This window comes from Zalophus californianus, chromosome 13 (genome assembly GCF_009762305.2).
Source record: "Zalophus californianus isolate mZalCal1 chromosome 13, mZalCal1.pri.v2, whole genome shotgun sequence".
Taxonomy (NCBI): domain Eukaryota; kingdom Metazoa; phylum Chordata; class Mammalia; order Carnivora; family Otariidae; genus Zalophus; species Zalophus californianus.
In genome coordinates this window covers 75618496-75638222 of record NC_045607.1, presented here as the reverse complement: position 1 = coordinate 75638222, position 19727 = coordinate 75618496, and the positions used below count along the sequence as shown (strand labels likewise).

The following is a 19727-nucleotide window of genomic DNA, read 5'->3' as shown; positions in this document are numbered from 1 at the left end:
GAATGGATCTGTGACTTATTTAGTTACTTATTAATAGGCCGGCTTTAGATGGTAAACTTGCTGTGTGATGCAGGTGGCCTTTTAGAAGTGAAGGCAGCAATCAGGCATGTTCCATTGGTTAGTGGGCAGAATTGAGACTAAGTTGCAGAGCTGCATAAGCATCCAGGTCCCCTGTATTTTTTTTTTTTTTTTTTTAGATTTTATTTATTTGACCGAGAGAGACAGCGAGAGAGGGAACACAAGCAGGGGGAGTGGGAGAGGGAGAAGCAGGCTTCCCGCGGAGCAGGGAACCCGATGCGGGGCTCGATCCCAGGACCCTGGGACCATGACCTGAGCCGAAGGCTGACGCTTAACGACTGAGCCACTGTATTTTGAAGAGTTTGGATTGTATGGGGGATAGAATGAGAAGCCACAGGGAGAACCTGCTTCCTTGCGAGGGCCCTGCCTCTTGCTGAGGCTTCACAGCTGAGGCTCCGGGTGTGGGCTCTGGGCAGCGCGTAGAGTGAGAGGGCTTCTGCTGATTGGCTGCTCAGATCGCAGTAAGATCAGCAGGGCGCATGGGCTGTGAGTCTGAGCGTGACAGCCACAGAGTGGGCAGTGTGTTGGTGCTGAGGACTGGCTGGGATTGTGGACCTGCCCTGGGCCTTGCTGCGGCCTTGGATTTGAGTAGTGAGAAAGCACTACTTTCCACTACTTAGGGAACTCCAGGGTCACAGAGCTATGGGTAGAAGCAAAATGTGGCCTCTGAAGAGTACTGTCAGTGAATGGGCATCAAGTGGCTCTGCTTGGATCATGGGGCAGGGTTCGTTGGGGAGCGAGCAGTTTGGGGTTAGTTGGGAATTTGAGAGCATCTTACTGAACAGAGGGGTGGGCGGGCAGCGTCCTGTCTGGAACACACATCTACACGCGTGTGCTGTGAAGCTGTTGTAGCCCCTGCACTTGGCAGCTGTGTCTGTGAGGTTTGGTGCCCCACGAGCAGGGGAGGTAGTGGTGGAGGGTCCTGGAGCCCCTCCTAAACCAGATGCCTTGGTGACTGTGAAAAGAGCTTGGGCTTTGGAGTCAGACCAAAGTCAACTTTGGGGTTGTAATCTTGGCTTTATCAGCCACTTAATGGATGACATTAGCCAAATTCAGCTCCCCAAACCTCAGTTTCCTCATCTGTAAAATGGGCTGATGGTACCTCTGACCTCAGGATTATTGTGATCAATAAAAGGGAGAACAGTTAGCTGGATGCCTGGCCCCATAATAGATGGTAGGAAATACTCCTGCCTCTTTCTTCTTTCTCTTTGTGCCTCTGATTTCTCAGTCTTTTTTTATTTATTTGACAGAGAGAGAGAGACAGCAAGAGAGGGAACACAAGCAGGGGGAGCGGGGGAGGAAGAAGCAGGCTTCCCGCGGAGCAGGGAGCCCGATGCGGGGCTCGATCCCAGGACCCCGGGATCATGACCTGAGCTGAAGGCAGACGCTTAACGACTGAGCCACCCAGGCGCCCCTGATTTCTCAGTCTTGATCCAGAGAGCTACAGCTGAGGCTGTAAATTACTCAGGGCCTGTTCTATGCTCTATTCTTCCTTCCTTTTCTGCCACTAGCTACTGTTTCTCATTCCTCAAGCTGGAGAAGTTTCTGGAGAACCTATTACATGGCTTTGGGTGCCCATTGCCTACTGGACAGCCTGGCATTGACTTCAGCTAACTTCTGGGGTTGGAAACACCTGGGTCCCCTACCTACCAGGTTGTGACAGTGAATGAACCAGTCAGAGCCTTGGGCTTCCCCTGGCACCAGCTTCTGGCTGTTAGAGTTTTTCCAGATTCAGTGATCTGCTTCAACCTGTCACGGTGGAAAGAGACCCTTGGTGTTAATAAACAAGGTAGCTCTTGTCCAGGGGTTACCATGCTGGATATTCGCTGGGCATTGACTCCTGGCAACCCAGTTTGCACAGATTCCCAAAGGGGGCCTTTGTCCCCCCCCCCCCACCCCCGGAGAGTGCCTAGCTGAGAGCTGATCTTCAGATTCCCAGCTCAAGAGGATGGAGTCTCTTCCCTTGGAGGCCTGTGCTTTTGCCCCCACAACCTTTCAGTGAGGGGCACACGGAACCCTGGGCATCTTTTTAAGAGATGGGCTTTCAGAAGACCTCTGGGAAACCACCCACTGCTCTGCAACACTGCGTGTTTGGGTTAGTTTTGAGCACTTGGTAACGAAGATGCCACTAACTCTACTTGTGTGACCTCCCTGCCACGTGCTGGACCCTGCACTAAGCACTTCACCCAACCTGTCACCTAGTGTGTCTCCTATAGTCCTCTCGAGCCCCAGGCTCTTACAGGTGGCAGAGGTGACATTCTGGCTCAGAAAGGAACCCTCCCAAGCTCCATGAGCAGCCGAGGGGCTGCGGCTTCTGGAACCAGGGACCCAGATGCCCCCCCATCTCCTCTCTGTTTCTGATCCTTGCTTCCTTCTGCTGGAATACTGGCTTCATTTTCTCAGATGAGCCTCCCTCGGATGTTCTTACTCATGCCTCACACTGTCACGAACACACAGGTCTGCCTCTTTGTCCTCCCTCCCAAGTCAGAGAGTCCCAGGGAGGACTCTGGCCCAGTTAGGGCCCCGGCCCAGCTGTGAGACCAGGGGACAAGGGACCCAGCTGGATCTGCCTGTTGGGTGGGAGTGGGGTTAGGGGGATCAGGGCAGCTAAAATGCCCCGTGTCCGCCATAGGGTGGTAGGCCTCCCTCTTTCCAGGTGGGAAAGCCGAGGTTTGGATTCCCAAGGTGACTAATCCTGGGTGCTCTTAGTTAGTGATAGCAGCCGTGAGACCAGAGTCAGGACAGACTTGGTCCCCGTGCTCCTAGCGCCAGGCCACACTGCCTCCCGCCAGGTAGTAGAGGGCCCCATGTGAGGGCTCGGGGGGTAGAACACTGTGCTTCAGGTCTTCCGCAACCACAGAGTCCACGTCGTGGGCACAGAGAAATAGAAAGTAAGGGCGTGAATGGTACGAACTATGGGAAGGACAGGCAGAGGGCTCTGGGAGTGTAGGAAGTAAAGGGGTTAACCGGGTGGGGATGGGGAGCCAGGGTCCAGAGGACCCTTGCTGCAATGAAAGAGGTAGGCATGTTCCAGGTGTTGTGGAGAGTTTGCATTAGGGCTGGGGCTGGACAGGTGGGGACCGGTGTGAGCTCCAGAGAGGAGTCTAATTAAACCTTTTTTCTGAATGCCGTTGCCCTTTTGCAAAGCAGAACTAGATGGATTTTTAATCTTTATTTCAGCATCTATGTCATGGGCTTGGTCCTGGAGTGGATTAAGAACAATGGCGGTGCAGCAACCATGGAGAAGCTCAGCACCATCAAATCGCAGATGATTTATGACGTTATCGATAATTCTCAAGGATTCTACGTGTAAGTTGATGGGCTTTTGCCTCACAGTTTGCCGCTTGTGAATTTAAAAAAAATGTGTGTATGTCATGTGCCTTTGAGAAGTGGATGTATTCCCCTTTCTTGAGCTTTTGGAAGCGCAGTGAACTGAATAGTCCTGAGCCCCAGGATTACAGGGCAGGTGGGCTCTTCCTTTGTGCTTCCCCACCCAGGGAATCCCAGGGAGTGGTGATGTTTCTCACACCAAAGGTCTGTCCTGGGAAATCTCAGTTCCTCCCTGTCTGCTTCTTCTATATGTCTCCTGGGAAAAAACACGTGTACTTGCTAGAAGCTCTCAGCTTTACCCAGGGACTCCACTGGAGACCCTTGGTATAAGCACCCACTCCTGGGCCCCTCAGCCAGGTCGCTTACCTTTTTTTTTTTTTTTTTTTAAGTTTTATTCATTAGAGAGAGAGAGAGAGAGAACATCTCAAGCAGACTCCACTTTGAGTGCAGAGCCCGACCTGGGGCTCGATCCCACAACCCCAGGATCACAACCCAAGCCAAAATCAGGAGTTGGACGCTCTGAGCCACCCAGGTGCCCCTAGGTCACTTACCTTTTTAGGAAAGTTCATTGCTTCCCTTATTACAGGACAAATGTTACCATCCCAGGCCTGCCGTCCGTGAAGGGAATTGGCTATAGTATGAGGAGTCTTCTAGTTAAACCTTTTTGTAACCAAATGATTCATGAATGTGTGTTGAGCACGGGATGAACACCCGGGAGGGGTACAGACCACGTATGGGTCTTGCCTTAGTCTCCTAGGACAGCTGGACCAAAAATGCAGTAACTTGGTGGCTTAAAACAACAGAAATCTGTTCGCACTCCTCTGGAGGCCTGAAGTGCAAGACGTCAGCTAGGCTTTGCTCCCTCAGAGACTCTAGGGAGGAATCCATTCTTTGTCTCTTCCAGTTTCTGCTGGCCCCAGATATTTCTTGGCTTGTGGTGTTGTCACCCTAATCTCCGGTCTCACCTTTGCTGTGTGTCTTCACTTCTGGTCATTGGATTTAGGGCCTATCCAGATCATCCAGGATGATTTATCTCAACTAGGGACCTGTAACTTAATGACATCTGCAAAGACCCTTTTTCCAAATAGGTCACATCCACAAGTTCTGGGGATTAGGACATGGATATACCTTTTGGGGGGCTGCTGTCCAGTTCCCTACCATAGACCTCTCATCAAAATGCCTGCTGAGAAGCACCTAGTACAGTGCCTGGCACACGAGACGCTTAATAGATGATGTTTTCATTTGCGTTTCCCTGCCTTCAAAGTGGCAGGTGTATGAGGCTTTATGCTGTGTGTGTGTGTGTATGTGTGTGTGTGTGTGTGTGTGCATACACATATGTGTATGTTTGTGTTTGTACACATTTGTACACACACATACTCCTTTACCAAGCCTGGGACCTCCTACTTAGTGACCATTACTCTTTGGGTTCAATGATATTAACTGATTGATAGTAATGGGAAAATGTATATTCTTTTTTGAGAATTCATGTGCCACGTGGGGTGGACAAAACAATGCTTTGAGCCTAACTTTTAATACATCCCCATGACCACCCAAGGGTGGGGGATGGGGGCGTACTTCGGAGCGGATAGGATAAAGCAGTCTGTTACTGCTACCTCTGCCCTTAAAATGCTTGTTGCCTGTACCTCTGAGTTCTTGGCGTGCAGTGACCCTGCAGCCACAGGCCCTGTGGGGAGTTGGGTTTGGCTGGACGCCTTAGCCTTTAGGCTCCTCTCCCACGTGCAGTCTGGGGGAACGGCGGGTGCACACTATGCTTTCTGCGGGCTCTGGTTCTGTTTGACAGAGCCAAGTGCAGACTGGGGGCTTGGTAGATGGTCCAAGGAGTTCACAGCCAAGGTCTAAATAGTAGTTATAAGCTTGGAGCAGTAAGATGATACGGCTTTGCCTGTAGGGGATGTAGGGGTTTTTGGTTGTTGTTGTTGTTTTTTTTTTTTTTTTGAATGAGCTTGAGGCTTGGGCATGAGTAGAGTTAGAGGAGGGCAAAAGTACTTTTAGGAATTTTTAGGAAGGCAGGGAATGGCCCCTGCAAAGGTACTGAGGAAAGAAAGTGTTTTGTGTTTGGGGAGCAAAGAGTAGGTTGCCTGGAGGGGATGATTGTGCTGGATTAGAAGGAAGGTGTGGAAAGGTCTGAAGACATGTTTAGTCCACCTGTTCAGTCCTCTGTTCACCTGTCCACCCATCTGCCCACTCACCCACCCTTCTATCCATCATCCACCCATCATACCCACCCATCTATCCGTATCCACCCATGCACCCATTCATCCATCCATCCACCCGTCTACCCACGCACTCATCCATCCATCCATCATCCACTCACACACCCATCCATCCATCCGTCCATCCATCCATCCATCCGTCCATCCATCCAACCATCCATCCATCCATCCATCCATCCATCCGTCCATCCGTCCATCCATCCATCCATCTATCCGTCCATCCATCCAGCCACCCATCCATCCATCCGTCCATCCATCCATCCATCCATCCGTCCGTCCATCCATCCACCCATCCATCCATCCATCCATCCATCCATCCATCCATCCATCCATCCAGTAGATGTTCCTGAGCACCTACTCTGGGCTAACTGTGTTCTAGGCCCTGGGTTACCCAGAAGAATGGGGTATCTTTTCTGACTCCCAAAGAGTACGCAGAACCTGAGTGTGAGTAAAAGCACTTGGCTATTGTGGAGGGGAGACCAAATTTTCTATTAGCTTTTGGCTCCATTTATTTATCAGGAGATGGGTAGGCACGAAACGGAAGGACAGAAAGAATGATAATGCGTCTGGAAAACTCCAGGAATTAGAAACAAAACAAAGCATAGGAGGAACTCTGGGAATCCCTGGAATTCTTTTTCCCCCAAGCTTCTTAAACTCCAAGCACCCAACCTGGCATTTCCCAGAAGGCAGCCTGCTGCAGCCAACATGGCAGGTGTGTTGTCTCCTGGGGAATCAGGTCACCTCCCACCCAAAACTTCTCTTTTACTTATGGACAGCCTTGACCCAGAATTTTCATCTTCTAGAGTTAACCTCTTTCTGGGAACTTCCATCCTCCCTGGGCTGCCCGCCCAGAAAATGTCACCCCGGTGCCTGACATTCCTGTGGGACGCTGTTACTGGAGTCAATTCACGGTTGGGTGCTTGCTAGCTCTTTCTGGGGTCACTTGGATTTTCAGGAAATTCTCCACTTTTCTTTCGATCTATAGAAATATGGCGCCAAAAGGGAGGTGAACTTTTTTTTTTTTAAAGATCTTATTTATTAGAGAGAGAGAGAGAGTGTGTGCACAAGCAAAGGGAGAGGGAGAAGCAGACTCCCCGCTGAGCAGGGAGCCCGATGAGGGACTCCATCCCAGGACCCTGGGATCATGACCTGTGCTGAAGGCAGACGCTTAACCAACTGAGCCACTCAGGCGCCCTGGGAGGTGAACAATTTTAAAGAGGAATACCAAGTAACCTAGAATTAGAATACTGAACACAGTACTGGACACAGTACTGAACACAGCCCTGGGGGCTGCACCAGTAGCCTGGCAGGGATGTCGAGACTAGATGAGACAGCCGTCGAAGTGCCCGCATTCATCCCATGGCCTAACCACCCATGTGTCGCTGGTCGACCCTGACTTGAGCCCACGTGGACAGTGCAGCATTCTGGGCAGAGAACCCCTCTCTTTGCCATTTATTAGTGTGTGACCTTGAGCCAATAACCTAACTGCTCCAGACTCCATTTCCTTATCTGTACAGTGGGCATAATGATGGTACATACTTCTTATGACTGCCTTGAGGACTTAAGTGAAAATTCATGTGAATAAAGAATATAAAACAGGGCTTAAGAACATGGGCTCTGGCATAGGTTAATTTGCGTAAAGCATGAGAAGCAGTACTTGGCATCTAAGGAGCATTCCTTAAGAGCTAGTTCCTGGGCGCCTGGGTGGCTCAGATGGTTAAGCGTCTGCCTTCGGCTCAGGTCATGATCCCAGGGTCCTGGGATCGAGTCCCGCATCAGGCTCCCTGCTCCGCGGGAAGCCTGCTTCTCCCTCTGCTTCTCTCTCTCTCTCTCCCTCCCTCTGTCTCTCATGAATAAATAAATAAAATCTTAAAAAAAAAAAGTTAGTTCCTAATATTATTTTGGGTTACTATGGAAAGCACTCAAAATGCTGAATTTTGATCTTCTAAAGGTGTTCACATGATAGTGTCCGTATCTAGGCCCGAGGTCACCTTTCTGGCTAGCTTCATGTGGGGACCAGACCCTAGGAAAGAGGGGAGCGTGTGATGGGTCTAGCGATAACCCTGACATGAAGGGAATCAGGTGGAGCCCTAGCGCTTTACAGCTAACACTTTATTGTCAGCACAGCCCTGTGAAGCAGACATTAAGCCTACTTTCCAGAGGCACAGACGGGTTAAGGTGGCAGCTGGGAAATGGGAGCAAGATATGCACATGAGGAGCATCATGGGGGGCTGGTTCCAGGGTCTTTTTTTTTAAAGATTTAATTTAATTTATTTATTTGTCAGAGATAGAGCGAGAGAGACAGTACCAGCAGGGGGAGCGGCAGGCAGAGGGAGAAGCAGACTCCCCGTGGAGCAGAGAGCCCCATGCGGGGCTCGATCCCAGAACCCTGGGATCATGACCTGAGCCAAAGGCAGCTGCTTAACCGACTGAGCCACCCAGGCGCCCCCTGACCAGGGAACTTCTTTATAAGAGCTTTCTAGCAGGTCTCTCCACCTTCTGGTGTTCCCACACTCCATTCTCTCCTCTGTGTACTGTTGTTCTTTTTCTAAAATTCACATTTCATATTGTGGAAACCTGATTGCTCCTCATGGCTCAAGGACCCAGTCTAGTTCCCATCGGTGTATCTGCAGGGCCCCCCACCGTCCGGGCCGTACTCGTGCCAGGAAACCCAACACTCCAGTTCCCGGAGTTCTTGCTGGGGGGCCCCCAGGCCTTTATAGACGCAGTTCTGCCAGAATGGCCTTCCTTCTGGCTCACCCGTCCAAACCTTGCCATGTCCCTCAGACACGTTCCCACTTTCTCTCGGGCAGAATTCCTTGCTCGGCTCTGTGCTTCTTGCTGTTACAGACTTCTCACGTGGCATGTTAATTCCCTACACAGCTGTCTCCCTAGATGGGGAGCGGTTAATCCCCTCGAATCTTTGTTTCCCTCCCTGAGCCCTTTCCCGGAGACCTTCTTGGGTGCTATGTAAACATTTGTTGGCTTTCGTGATACCATCCACTTTCATGATAGGATGGGTCCATTTGGGGTGGGGCTGAACTGTAAATAAGTTGTTTAATTCTTCCTCCTTTTCATTTTTTTTCTTAAATTAGACGTGCTCTTTGCCGTGCCACCTCTATAATTGGACCCTCCTGTGGGAGCAGGATATCAGGAGGGTAGCCAGTGAATTTTTAATTTAAATGTCAGCCATGAAACCTACCACCTCGTGAAAGGGGGAGGTGTGCGGAATTCAGGCTCAAAGCCCATTACCAGATATTTGGTTTCCCTGCTTGGCGTCTCTGTTGCCTGTAGGTGCGCACTTGACTCTTACTAACTTTAGCAGGAATTATGTATGTGCCCTTCGGGGAGAGCATGACTTTTCATGGGGGCTTCCTCACGCTGCTTTTATTTGCTGTTTAATTTTAATGGATCACACCCTGTACAAGTGTAAGAATAAAAGAGGGCGAACTTGAAAATGGAGAAGGGGTTATTGCATATTTTACTCCTTTTATTCCGGAATAGATGTCCGCTCTTCCATTTGTCTCCTTTGATTGTCCATGGAACATAATTTTGGCTGCTTATTTTTCAAATCGGAAACTGAAGTCAAAATACTAACCTTTCCTAGGTAAAAACTCACACGTCATTTGTTTTTGAGAGTTTGGATAAGCCTTGTGCAAAGTGTTGGGACCAAAAAGATGCATTTGTTGAATGTAGTGGATACTTAGGTTGTTTTAATATGTTCCAGACACTGTTTTATTTAAAAAATTTTTAAAGATTTTATGTATTCATTTGACAGAGAAAGAGAGAGAGAGAGAGAGCACAAGCAGAGGGAGTGGGAGAAGCAGGCCTCCCGCTGAGCAGGGAGCCCGACGAGGACTCTGGGATCATGATCTGAGCCGAAGGCAGACACTTAACTGACTGAGCCATCCAGGCGCCCCTCAGACACTGTTTTAAACTGTATCAGTTAATCTGTTTTTGCATCACCGAACACACAAGACAGTTGTTAGAGCAACAACCATTTTTTTTTGCTCATGACTTTGGGTCAGCAGGCTGGGCTGGGTTTAGCTGGGTGGTTCTTCGGTGGCTCTCACCTGGGATGTTTATTCAATCAGAGTCAATGGTAATTCACCTGCAGCCAGTGGTCTGCAAGTGACCTCACTCACATGTCCGGGAGTTGGTGCTGGCTGTTGCTGGGCTTTTTTCCAGCAGGCTAGCTCAGGCTTGCCTACATGGTGGCCATGTTTTAAGAGGGCAGGTAGAGAGGCTGTATTCCCCTTGAGGCTCAGGCTTGGGAGTTGCATAGCGACCCTGATGCTGCAGTCTCTTGGTCAAAGCAAGTCACAAGGCCAGCCAGATTCAAAAGGTGTGGAGAAGGGCGCCTGGGTGTTTCAGTCGGTCAAGAGGCTGCCTTTGGCTCAGGTCATGATCTCAGGGTCCTGAGATCAGCAGGGAGTCTGCTTCTCTCTCTCCCTTTGCCCCTCCCCCCGCTTGTGCTCTCTCTCAAATAAACAAATAAATAAATCTAGAAAAACAAAGGTGTGGAGAACTAGACCCCACTTCTTGCCTGCAGGGCTATAGAGAATTTGTGGCCATTTAAAAGCCACAAAACTCCCCTATAAATACTGGCTCACTTAATCGTCACATCAACCTTAGAAGGTAGATTCCATTACTCTTCCCACTATTCAGTAGATGAGGAAAGTGAGACACAACAGAGAGGTTTAGTAAGTTGCTCAAGGTCACACAGCTTGGGACAGTGCAATGTGACAGGGGCTTTGAAAGCTGTTCATGGCTGAGTCCTTCAGGCACTGTTAGGACCAGCATATTTTTTTCTCTAGCCTTGTAGGGAGAGGGTCACTCACATCACTATGTGGTTGCCACTTATTGGAAACTGCACATATGCTGTGCCACTGAGCTATGACAGCTAGTCTGAAATGAAGGTATTAGTTCCATTATGCAGTGAGAAAACTGAGGCTCATGGAAATGAAGTACAGGTCATACAAGGGAATGCCAACTCACTGTTCCATATGCAAGAGCGGTCTCCTTAAGTAAAAATTACCAATGTCCTGCGGCAGATTTTTTTTAAATCTTCTCTTTGTATTGACAAAATATTTAAAGCGATTTTTCTGTTGATTTGTTAATGGTTGTCACACATTTCAGAGAAGTAACTGGAATAATCAATGTTTTTCAGATGTCCAGTGGAGCCCAAGAATAGAAGCAAGATGAATATTCCATTCCGCATTGGCAATGCCAAAGGAGACGATGCTTTAGAAAAAAGGTTTCTTGATAAAGCTCTTGAACTCAATATGATCTCCTTGAAAGGGCATAGGTGAGTATCTGGACATCCAGTCCAGAAGCTTATCAGAGAACTGGTGTAGTTTTTCTCTTCTTTTGTTCTTTCTTTTTATTTATTTACGTATGTTATGTATGTGGTAGAGAAAGATACAGCGAGAGAGGGAACACAAGCAGGGGGAGTGGGAGAGGGGGAAGCAGGCTCCTTGCTGAGCAGGGAATCCAACAACGTGGGGCTCCATCCCAGGACCCTGGGACCATGACCTGAGCCGAAGGCAGACGCTTAATGACTGAGCCACCCAGGCGTTCCTTCTCTTCTTCCTTCCTTCCTTCCTTCCTTCCTTCCGAGAGATAGAGCACCCACACAAATGGGATGGGGGTGGGGTGAAGGGACAGAGGGAATCTTAAGCAGGCTCCATGCCTCGCAGGAGCCCGAGGAGGGGCTCTGTCTCACGACCCTGAGATCATGACCTAAGCCAAAGTCAAGGGTCAGATGCTTAACCTACTGAGCCACCCAGGAGCCCCATTGTTTTTCAAAAGTGGAATGAAACCTATCTGCCCATCTAGGAGTCTGCCCAGCTTGAACTAGCAGTTCTTGTAACTGTTGGAAACACCAGTTTTCACAGGGTAACCCTCCTTTTTTTTTTTTTTGAGATTTTATTTATTTGACAGAGGAAGAGAGCGAGAGAGCACAAGCAGGGGGAGCAGCAGAGGGGGAGGGAGAAGTTAGGTTTCCTGCTGAGCAGGGAGCCTGATGCGGGGCTCGATCCTGGGACTCCAGGATCATGACCTGAGCCGAAGGCAGTCGCTTAACTGGCTGAGCCACCCAGGGCCCCCCCCCCCGCCTTTTTAAGATTTTATTATTTATTTATTTGAAAGAGAGAATGTAAGCATAAGAACAGTGGTGGAGGAAGGGGCGGAGGGAGAGGGAGAGGGAGAGAGAGACTCTTAAGCAGGCTCCACGCCCAGCGCAGAGCCCAACATGGGGCTTGATCTCATGACCCTGAGATCTTATCTTGAGCCGAAATCAAGAGTGGGATGCTCTAAGTAATCTCCACACCCAACATGGGGCTTGAATTTACAACCCTGAGATCAAGAGTCACGTGCTCTACCGGCTGAGCCAGGCAGGCACCCCTCTCCTCTTGCTTACAGAGCCCCTAGCATGATTCCCTGGCTGGGTGCACAGTGGGGCCACGTCTGCAGGCTTTTGTCAAAATTCCCTTTGAAAATCTCTGAAATGGCTTTTATGGCCCTGAGGTTGTCATCCCATGACTGGACAGATCACTGTCACTCCAGCTGAACATCATATACTTAATGCTGCACGCTCTGAAAAGTATGTGTCCTCGCCACAGGGGAGGCGAGACCCCGGCCCGGCAGTGGTTGCCTACTCCCCGCTTCCCTTCGGATACCTGACTGAGTTAATCCAGGTTGTGTGAGCATGATGGGCCTTCACTACATTAGGGAGAATTTCCTAATGATTAGATGTTTGAACCTGCTGGCCACCTGGGTTGGACATGATGGCCTCAGGTGCAGTGTCTTTCTCAGGAGCAGGTGACTGGAAAGAGGGTCGTCTTGTGCTGAATGAGATGCTTTTGTTCTTACTGGCTGCATCTTTGGTCACTCTAGGTCTGTGGGAGGCATCCGGGCCTCTCTGTATAATGCCGTCACGATTGAGGATGTTCAGAAGCTGGCGGCCTTCATGAAGAACTTTCTGGAGATGCATCAGTTATGAACACATCTTAACCAGTGTATACTCTGCCCTTGAACAGTGTATAACATTTAAAGTAACTTGGGAATGACGACAGAAATTTAGTGAACACGGTATTTTTCTCAAGGGAACGTGCTTATTATAGATGTCATGTTTTCAAAGAACAACAACAAAACATCCACAGCTCTGCAGAGCTGGTGGGACTTAAAGGCCCCCACCTTAATTCTGACTTGAACTGGAAGTTTTTTTTTTTTTTTTTAAATCTTCCTTTAGCTTTTCTAGCGAATTCTGGCTAACTTTGTCTTTGCTGCTACTTTTTCTGAGTATTCAAACTTGCCTGTGGACTTAATTATGCAGATCGAAGTTGCTTATTTCTGGAGACACACAAACACAGCATGGAGGCTGGGTAGGGACCTCTGGGTGCTGAATCTTGATCCTTTCCACAATGACAGCATTGGGGTCTCCTGGGTTCTGCACCTGTTAATTAAGGTCCACACTGCCTGTGTGGTGAGTGTTTCGGGGTTCCAGGCTGAAGGGCAAGCTGGGGGATCTTTCTTTATCCTGTTCTTCTCATACAGAGATAAAATTGACATACGCTATGTTCATATAGCAAAGTCTGTTTTTAATAACAAATAGTTTATATCTCTATGCAATCTGTTTCTAATAATATGGTTCTTGGTGATGCATGTAGAGACTTAAGAGAATTTGTTAGAATCCTTGACCTCACATACGACGAGTTAACATTTTCAGTGGTGTCTCTCCCCTCCCCGTTCCCTCTTCAAAAAACTGCTTCACCAGATTTCGATGTTCCCTGATTCCCTTTTATGTTCCTTTTAGTGGGTAGAAGGTTGGTTGGTTGCCCTTTGTTCTTTATTTTTCAGTTAGGCTGTTAAATTAAAATTCTCTGTTAAACTCCCTTCTTGTTGGTTCACTTGACAGTTCTCTTTATAGTGTTTGACCAGTGGTGCTGTGAGTTCCGGAAGATCTTTGCTGAAGAGTCTTTTCCCTCTTGTTTATCCATTGTCAGTATTTTCTCTTGACTGTGTGGAGGACGTGGAAGTCCTAAAACATCTAAACCTTTGTCAATAAATTTCTTCACCTGCTTTGTAGTAACGTATGTATGTATGTACTGAGCCAACCAGGCGCCCCTACTTTACCTGCTTTTTAGACGGATTGTTCTGTTAACAACTTTATGATGGAAACACTTGAGTCTGAAAGTAGCATCTGATAAGGGGCATTTAGTTCCACCAAAGGTGTAAGTCTTGAGTCCTGTGCATCCGTTTTTGTTTTTTTTTTTAAGTGATTCCATATACTGTGGTGGCTTTCATTGGCTTTTGGAATGGACATTATCAAGAAACCACTTTACAGCATAGCTCACGCTGTAAAGGTCTATGAACTCTGTCCCACGTAGGCCGGAAACATGCCAATAGGACAGTTCTGAGCTATCTCTGTGTTTGTTGGATTGTGTAATAAGGACCGTACAGATCTCTTACCCTAGCTCACCATCAGTTGATTGGGTTATTTGGGTTCCCCTGGTCAGGGCTAAGCTTCCCTCGTCTTAGTTCTCATCTATAAAGAGAAAGATTGAAATAACTCCCCCACTTGTCCCAGAGATGTTGAAGAGCTTCAAACAAGGGCTCAAGGCAGGGTATGAATAATAACTACAATAAATGTTTATATAGCAAAGCCCGCCGGTCCGTGGAATCCTTCTCAGTGTTGACATGGAAGAGTGCTCAGAGTTGGCCTCACCATTTTCATCCTTTCCTGATGGGTGCAAGCCCCTGTGCATTGTACCGACCCCAGGTCTCAAATTTCCACTTACTTCCATTCCTGTCGCGGGGCCCACTCTGATGTCTGCCCTCTGCGGATTATTTCTGCAGCCTTGTCTCCCCCAGCCCCCACCCCTGCACAGCCAGCTGGACTACTACTTCTCCCTCATGCTCCTCCATGATATGTTAAAAATCCAGGGTTCTCAGGCTGGTATCGGCAGCTTTGCAGCATGTGGCCTGGGCTTGTCTGTCTTATGTTTATGGTTCTTGGAATGGGATATGTGTATGCTTGTGCTGTGACACATATTCCTGGCCTGGGGCTCCTGCCTCGTTTGCGCCTCCTTCGGAACAGTGTTCTTACAGGGGTGACCCTTTTGCCCATCACACGCCTGCATTCCCTACCGAGGTGTCTGCTTCTCTGCCCTCCCCTTAGAGCATCATGGAAGGAGCCATGTTTCTCCACTTCCAGCACCTGGCATCCTTGCCCATTGTGGGTACTCAACAATTGTCTGTTTAAGGAATGAAAAGTCTTACTCAGATCATATTGGTCTTCCTGAGTTTCACGAACTGAAACTGGAATAGAGGCAGATGTACCATCTTAACATATATGGATTTTTTTTTTTTTTAATTTTTAAAAGCTTAGTATATAATATAATTTCATTTTCCACTACAATGGTCAGATACGACTCTGGTTGAGTAGGGAAATTTAAAGTCTTGGAGGGCTCCCAGACTCATCTTTATCAGTCTGTGAATGCTTTTGGAAAATGGTCAGCGACTGCATCCGTACAAGTACAAAGAGTAGTCACTTGTTAGGACACAGATTGCTGGAAGATGCTCATCGAGTGAAAACCTTGGCCTTTGTGTGTCTCAGATGAATGAACTGATGCCGATCTGCTGACCATGTGGAGAGAGGTGGAGGGGAAGGTAAGGGTGCAGGCTCCTGGGTCAGCAGGCTGCAGGAACCAGAACCAGCCATCCTTCCCCTGAAGATGAAAAGCAAAGTAGATCAAACCAGTGTTTTTCAGGCCTTGGGGAGTCTGTCCTCATGTTCTTCCGGATACTCCCAAACTCTACTCCCTCCCCCACCCCCGCCCAAACTGAATTTGAAGTTTTATTTTTCTCCTTCAAAATTCTTCCAGTGCATAATCATTCTACTGCTGCTCCGGTGAGAAAAAACAGAATTTGTTTCCATGTTCTTTATGTTTACCTTCGCACACTACTTGGTCTCCCAACACTGCAGTTCTGTTCTTTGCATAAGAAACAGAAATTATATTCTGTCTCCAAGTCTTCATTCCCCTCGCTAGTCTATGTTTATCTAAATATCCAGTGCCGCTTCATCACAATTTAGCTGATGCTGGAAGGTTTGACAAGCCCTTTGGGCAACTAGGTGATGTAAGACATAATTATTCCTTTTCCCCCCTTCGGAGCTGAAGGAGGCACTAAGACCCATAAAGTGGGCAGAACCCACAGATAGATGAGATGTTCATTTCTGCCGAAGGAATTAGCAGGTCCGGCCTGTATCACTTCGTGATTAATGTTTGTTGTAACGTGTTCGTTGGAAGGAAAATAAAATGAGGAAGAATTTTCTCACATTTGATCAGAATGAACATAATTAAAAAGTGAAATGCTACTGGGTTTGGGAAGAAATCAATCACTTTAATTGGAAAGAAGATTCCTTGCCTCTGTCGGTAATTGGACTCTTGGTAATTTAGATTCGGAATCCATGACAGTTTGTGATAAATTGGCTCCTGTTGGGCTAAAGAGGGTAAGAAGTTCTAATTACCCCTGGATTATTCCAGAGTGGATGGAAAAGCTTGATCAAAGAAGGAGGTGCTGGGGAAGAGATAGAAAAGCCAGCAGTGAGCAAAGATTTATTGAATTTCTTCTTAAGAAGGGTAAAGAATAAAACGGTTCATTTGATGTGACAAAAACAAGAGCATGGTATTTGTGGTATCTGACATCCTGCAGATGTAAATTGGATTTTCTAGGAAAATAGGGAACGGGGCATGTTAGAAAAAGTTTACGTACACAGAAGTTCTACGATCGGGCTATAGCAGTTAGCCTTGCTTACTTGTTAGTGCATGAGAATATTGACAACCTTGGGCCTCACTGGGAGAGAAAGTATGGAATTTGTACTTTGAGTGTTTAAGCGCATAAGTCATCAGCACTAAGTTTAAGGAAGTCTGGTACGTTTTATACAAATGAAACAATTTAAGCTAGTAGAAATGTAGACAGACTCATTAGTGAGTCTGCTGACCTGGTCACTGTTGGTACCCTAGTCTTGTTTCTGTGCAGATCGCTTAAGAATACCTGAGGAATAGGCTGGATTTTAGGTTGATGCCCTGGGTGATGAATTTATTTTGGAATTGTGTGGTTTATTTTATATGTCTATCTAGTTGTCAATGTATAGATGTTGATAGATCTGATTTCAAACTTACAGAGAAGTTGCAAGATTATTTGCAACTTGACTTAGATTCACCAATTATTTTAGCTTCATGTCCCTGGTATTCACTCTCTCTCCATCTATACTTTCCTTTTTTTTTTTTCCTGAACCATTTAAGGATAAGCTGGAGACATTGTGCTCCTCTACCTCCAACTAGTGACGATTCCTGAGAATAAGGACATTTTCCTATGTAACCACAGCAATGATGATCTAAATCAGAAATGTAACGTTGATACTGTTGACTCTTCTACAGTCCATATTCAAATTTTGCCAATTATTCTAGTCACACCCTTCATAGCTATTTTAGTCCAAGAACCAGTCCACAAGCATGCATGGTACTTAGTTCTCATGTCTCCTTTTTTTTTTTTAACAGAACACGAGCAGGGGGAGTGTCCGAGGGAGAAGCTGACTCCCCGCTGAGCAAGGAGCCCAATGCAGGACTCGATCCTGGGACTCTGGGATCGTGACCTGAGCTGAAGGCAGACACTTAATTGACCACTCACACACCTAGTTCTCATGTTTCCTTAAGTTAAATATGAAACAGTTCTTCAGCCTTTTTGTCTTTCACGTTATTGACCGTGGCAGAGCAAGGCTGCTTGTAGTAGAATATGATGGAGTCGGTTTGAGTTGGTCCTGTTTCCTGTTTTGGCAGGGGTACCACAGAAGTGATGTCCTTCTCTTTGCCTCCTGAGAGGAGGCACCTGATGTCCGTCTGCCTCACTGGTGTCTTGCTTCAGGTGGTGTCCATGAGGATCCTTCACGGTCAAGTTGTTATTTGTCCCTTTGTAGTTGATAAGTAGTTTATGGAGAGAAATTTCGAGGCTCTCACTATTCAGTTCTTCATGATGGAGAAGGTAAAGTGATTTATGGCTTATTTTCCACCAGTATTTCTACAGCCGACTCCTCTCTCTCCCACAGGGAAAAGAAGCCCTGAAATATAAGCAAAGGTGTGTAAAGAAACAAAAGTACATTGAGAAGTCAAAAGCCAACAGTTGGGGTTATAGATCCCAGGCGCCCTGAGAGTAACAAATGTGTTCTGAGGATGTGAGTAGTATGGGCAAGTGTTCCTTTTGGTGAAACAGGAAAGGAGGGAAAGAATCTCCTGATCAGCATTATAGGGACCAGCTTGTGGAATTTTCCCTCCGTCTAGTCAGGTTTCTTTAATTCTCAGTTATTTTTAGAAGAACAGCCCTTTGGCAACACAGACCCTTAATCTAATAGCCGGATCATGAACCACACAGCCTGATGATACTTTGAAAGATGTCATATAACAACCTAAAGTTAAGGTTGCTTCTGATGTTTCTGACCTAGCAGAATAGCCCCCAAGAGAAAAATAAAATCTTGGCTTCCACCTAGCCAGGTGAAAAGCTGAAAGCATCTTAAATGCCTGAGAAATAAAACTTGAAGTTGAAATGTAAGGAACGTAAGAGGTTATAGGGTATTCTGGGGGGAAAAATAATGATCTACCCAGCAGAGTTAAAGGTGGCTGCTGGCTCAATACTCCTTCCTGCTCGCTTCCCCCACTTTAAAACCATACTTTCTTTAGGGTGAAAGTGTAGGGGTTGAAGAGGAAATCTTCGGAAGTTGTTAGGAAATGACAGGTGAGCAGGTTAATAACCTTAGGTAGCAACCATTCTATAAAATATACACTGGGGGGAATATTTCTGAATTTTTGAATCATTTAAACCTTGGGTAATCTTACACATTTTCTAAAGAAATAAGCTCAAATTAAGGCTCCAACTGGCTATCACCCAGTCATTTCCCCCATTAAGCCGTTTCCAATCTCCCAGTAGCACATTTTCAGCAGATATTTTTTGTTTTCTAAAGGTTTTATTTATTTACTTGGCAGAGACACAGTGAGAGGGAACACAAGCAGGGGGAGTGGAAGAGGGAGAAGCAGGCTTCCCGCGGAGCAGGGAGCCCGATGCGGGGCTCGATCCCAGGACCCTGGGATCATGACCTGAGCCGAGGGCAGACGCTTAGTGACCTAGCAACCCAGATGCCCCAGATATTTATTTTTTTTTAAAGATGTGATTTATTTATTTGAGACGGAGAGAGAGAAAGAGAACTTAAGTGCAGGGGGAGGCACAGATGGAGAGGGATGAACAGACTCCCCACTGAGCAGGGAGCCCCACATGGGGCTCGATCCCAGGACTCCAAGATCATGACCTGAGCCGAAGGCAGATGCTTAACCGACTGAGCCGACAGGTGCCCCCCACCTTGCTCACTTTTTTGGTCATACCTTTTATCTACGTGGCCCTTGAGTACTGGGTCTGCAAATAGCAAGATTTGAGCTTTCTATTAGAAAACCATCCCAAAGCAAAAAGTGTAAGATGTTTTATCATCCTTGGTACCATCCTTCTGGCCTCTTCTGCCATTTTCAGCTCTTCAGAAGCACAAACAAGCTTTATAGCTGTGCAAAGGACTCTCAGAATGGAGCAGGGCAATCCCCGCCAGCTGACGTTGGTCCGTTAGCTCTGTGCAGGCTGAAAGCATTAAATCATCATTTCTGGTTACACCCTCTTGTCATTTCTCTTCGGTGTACAGTTTGCTCTCATGGTCTGAAAGCCTGGCCCAGAACTAACCCCCTCCCAGGTGATCTCCTTTCAGTGTCTGAAGCATCTTTCCTGTTGAGATCTGAAGTCCAGTCCTATAGGATTTTGAGTAAAGCTCCCATCCCCAAGTCATTCATCCATCCACCCAAGGCGCTCACACTTACCTATTCATTTAATGAAATGGGGAATAGTGTTGACAAGATCGTTATCCTGAAGGGATTTGGAGCCTGGTAGGGAAATGAAAATATGAACATGCAATTGTCATATTCTGGGACAAGTATAAAACCAGATTGGGCTGCCAGATAAAATAGAAGACGTCCAGTTAAACTTGCATGGTTT

General features: G+C 47.2%; 1 protein-coding gene across 1 annotated transcript in view; it reads left to right on the top strand.

Annotated features, from left to right (window-relative positions):
* The window catches only part of LOC113934656 (phosphoserine aminotransferase), a 32991-nt gene extending 14270 nt beyond the window's left edge, over positions 1-18721 (top strand). Inside the window, exons 7-9 of the mRNA XM_027616077.2 lie at positions 3259-3387; positions 10813-10950; positions 12540-18721. Coding sequence (XP_027471878.1) covers positions 3259-3387; positions 10813-10950; positions 12540-12645 — 373 coding nt within the window. The 3' untranslated portion in view covers positions 12646-18721. The remainder of the gene's footprint in view (positions 1-3258; positions 3388-10812; positions 10951-12539) is intronic.
* The last annotated feature ends 1006 nt before the right edge of the window (positions 18722-19727 follow it).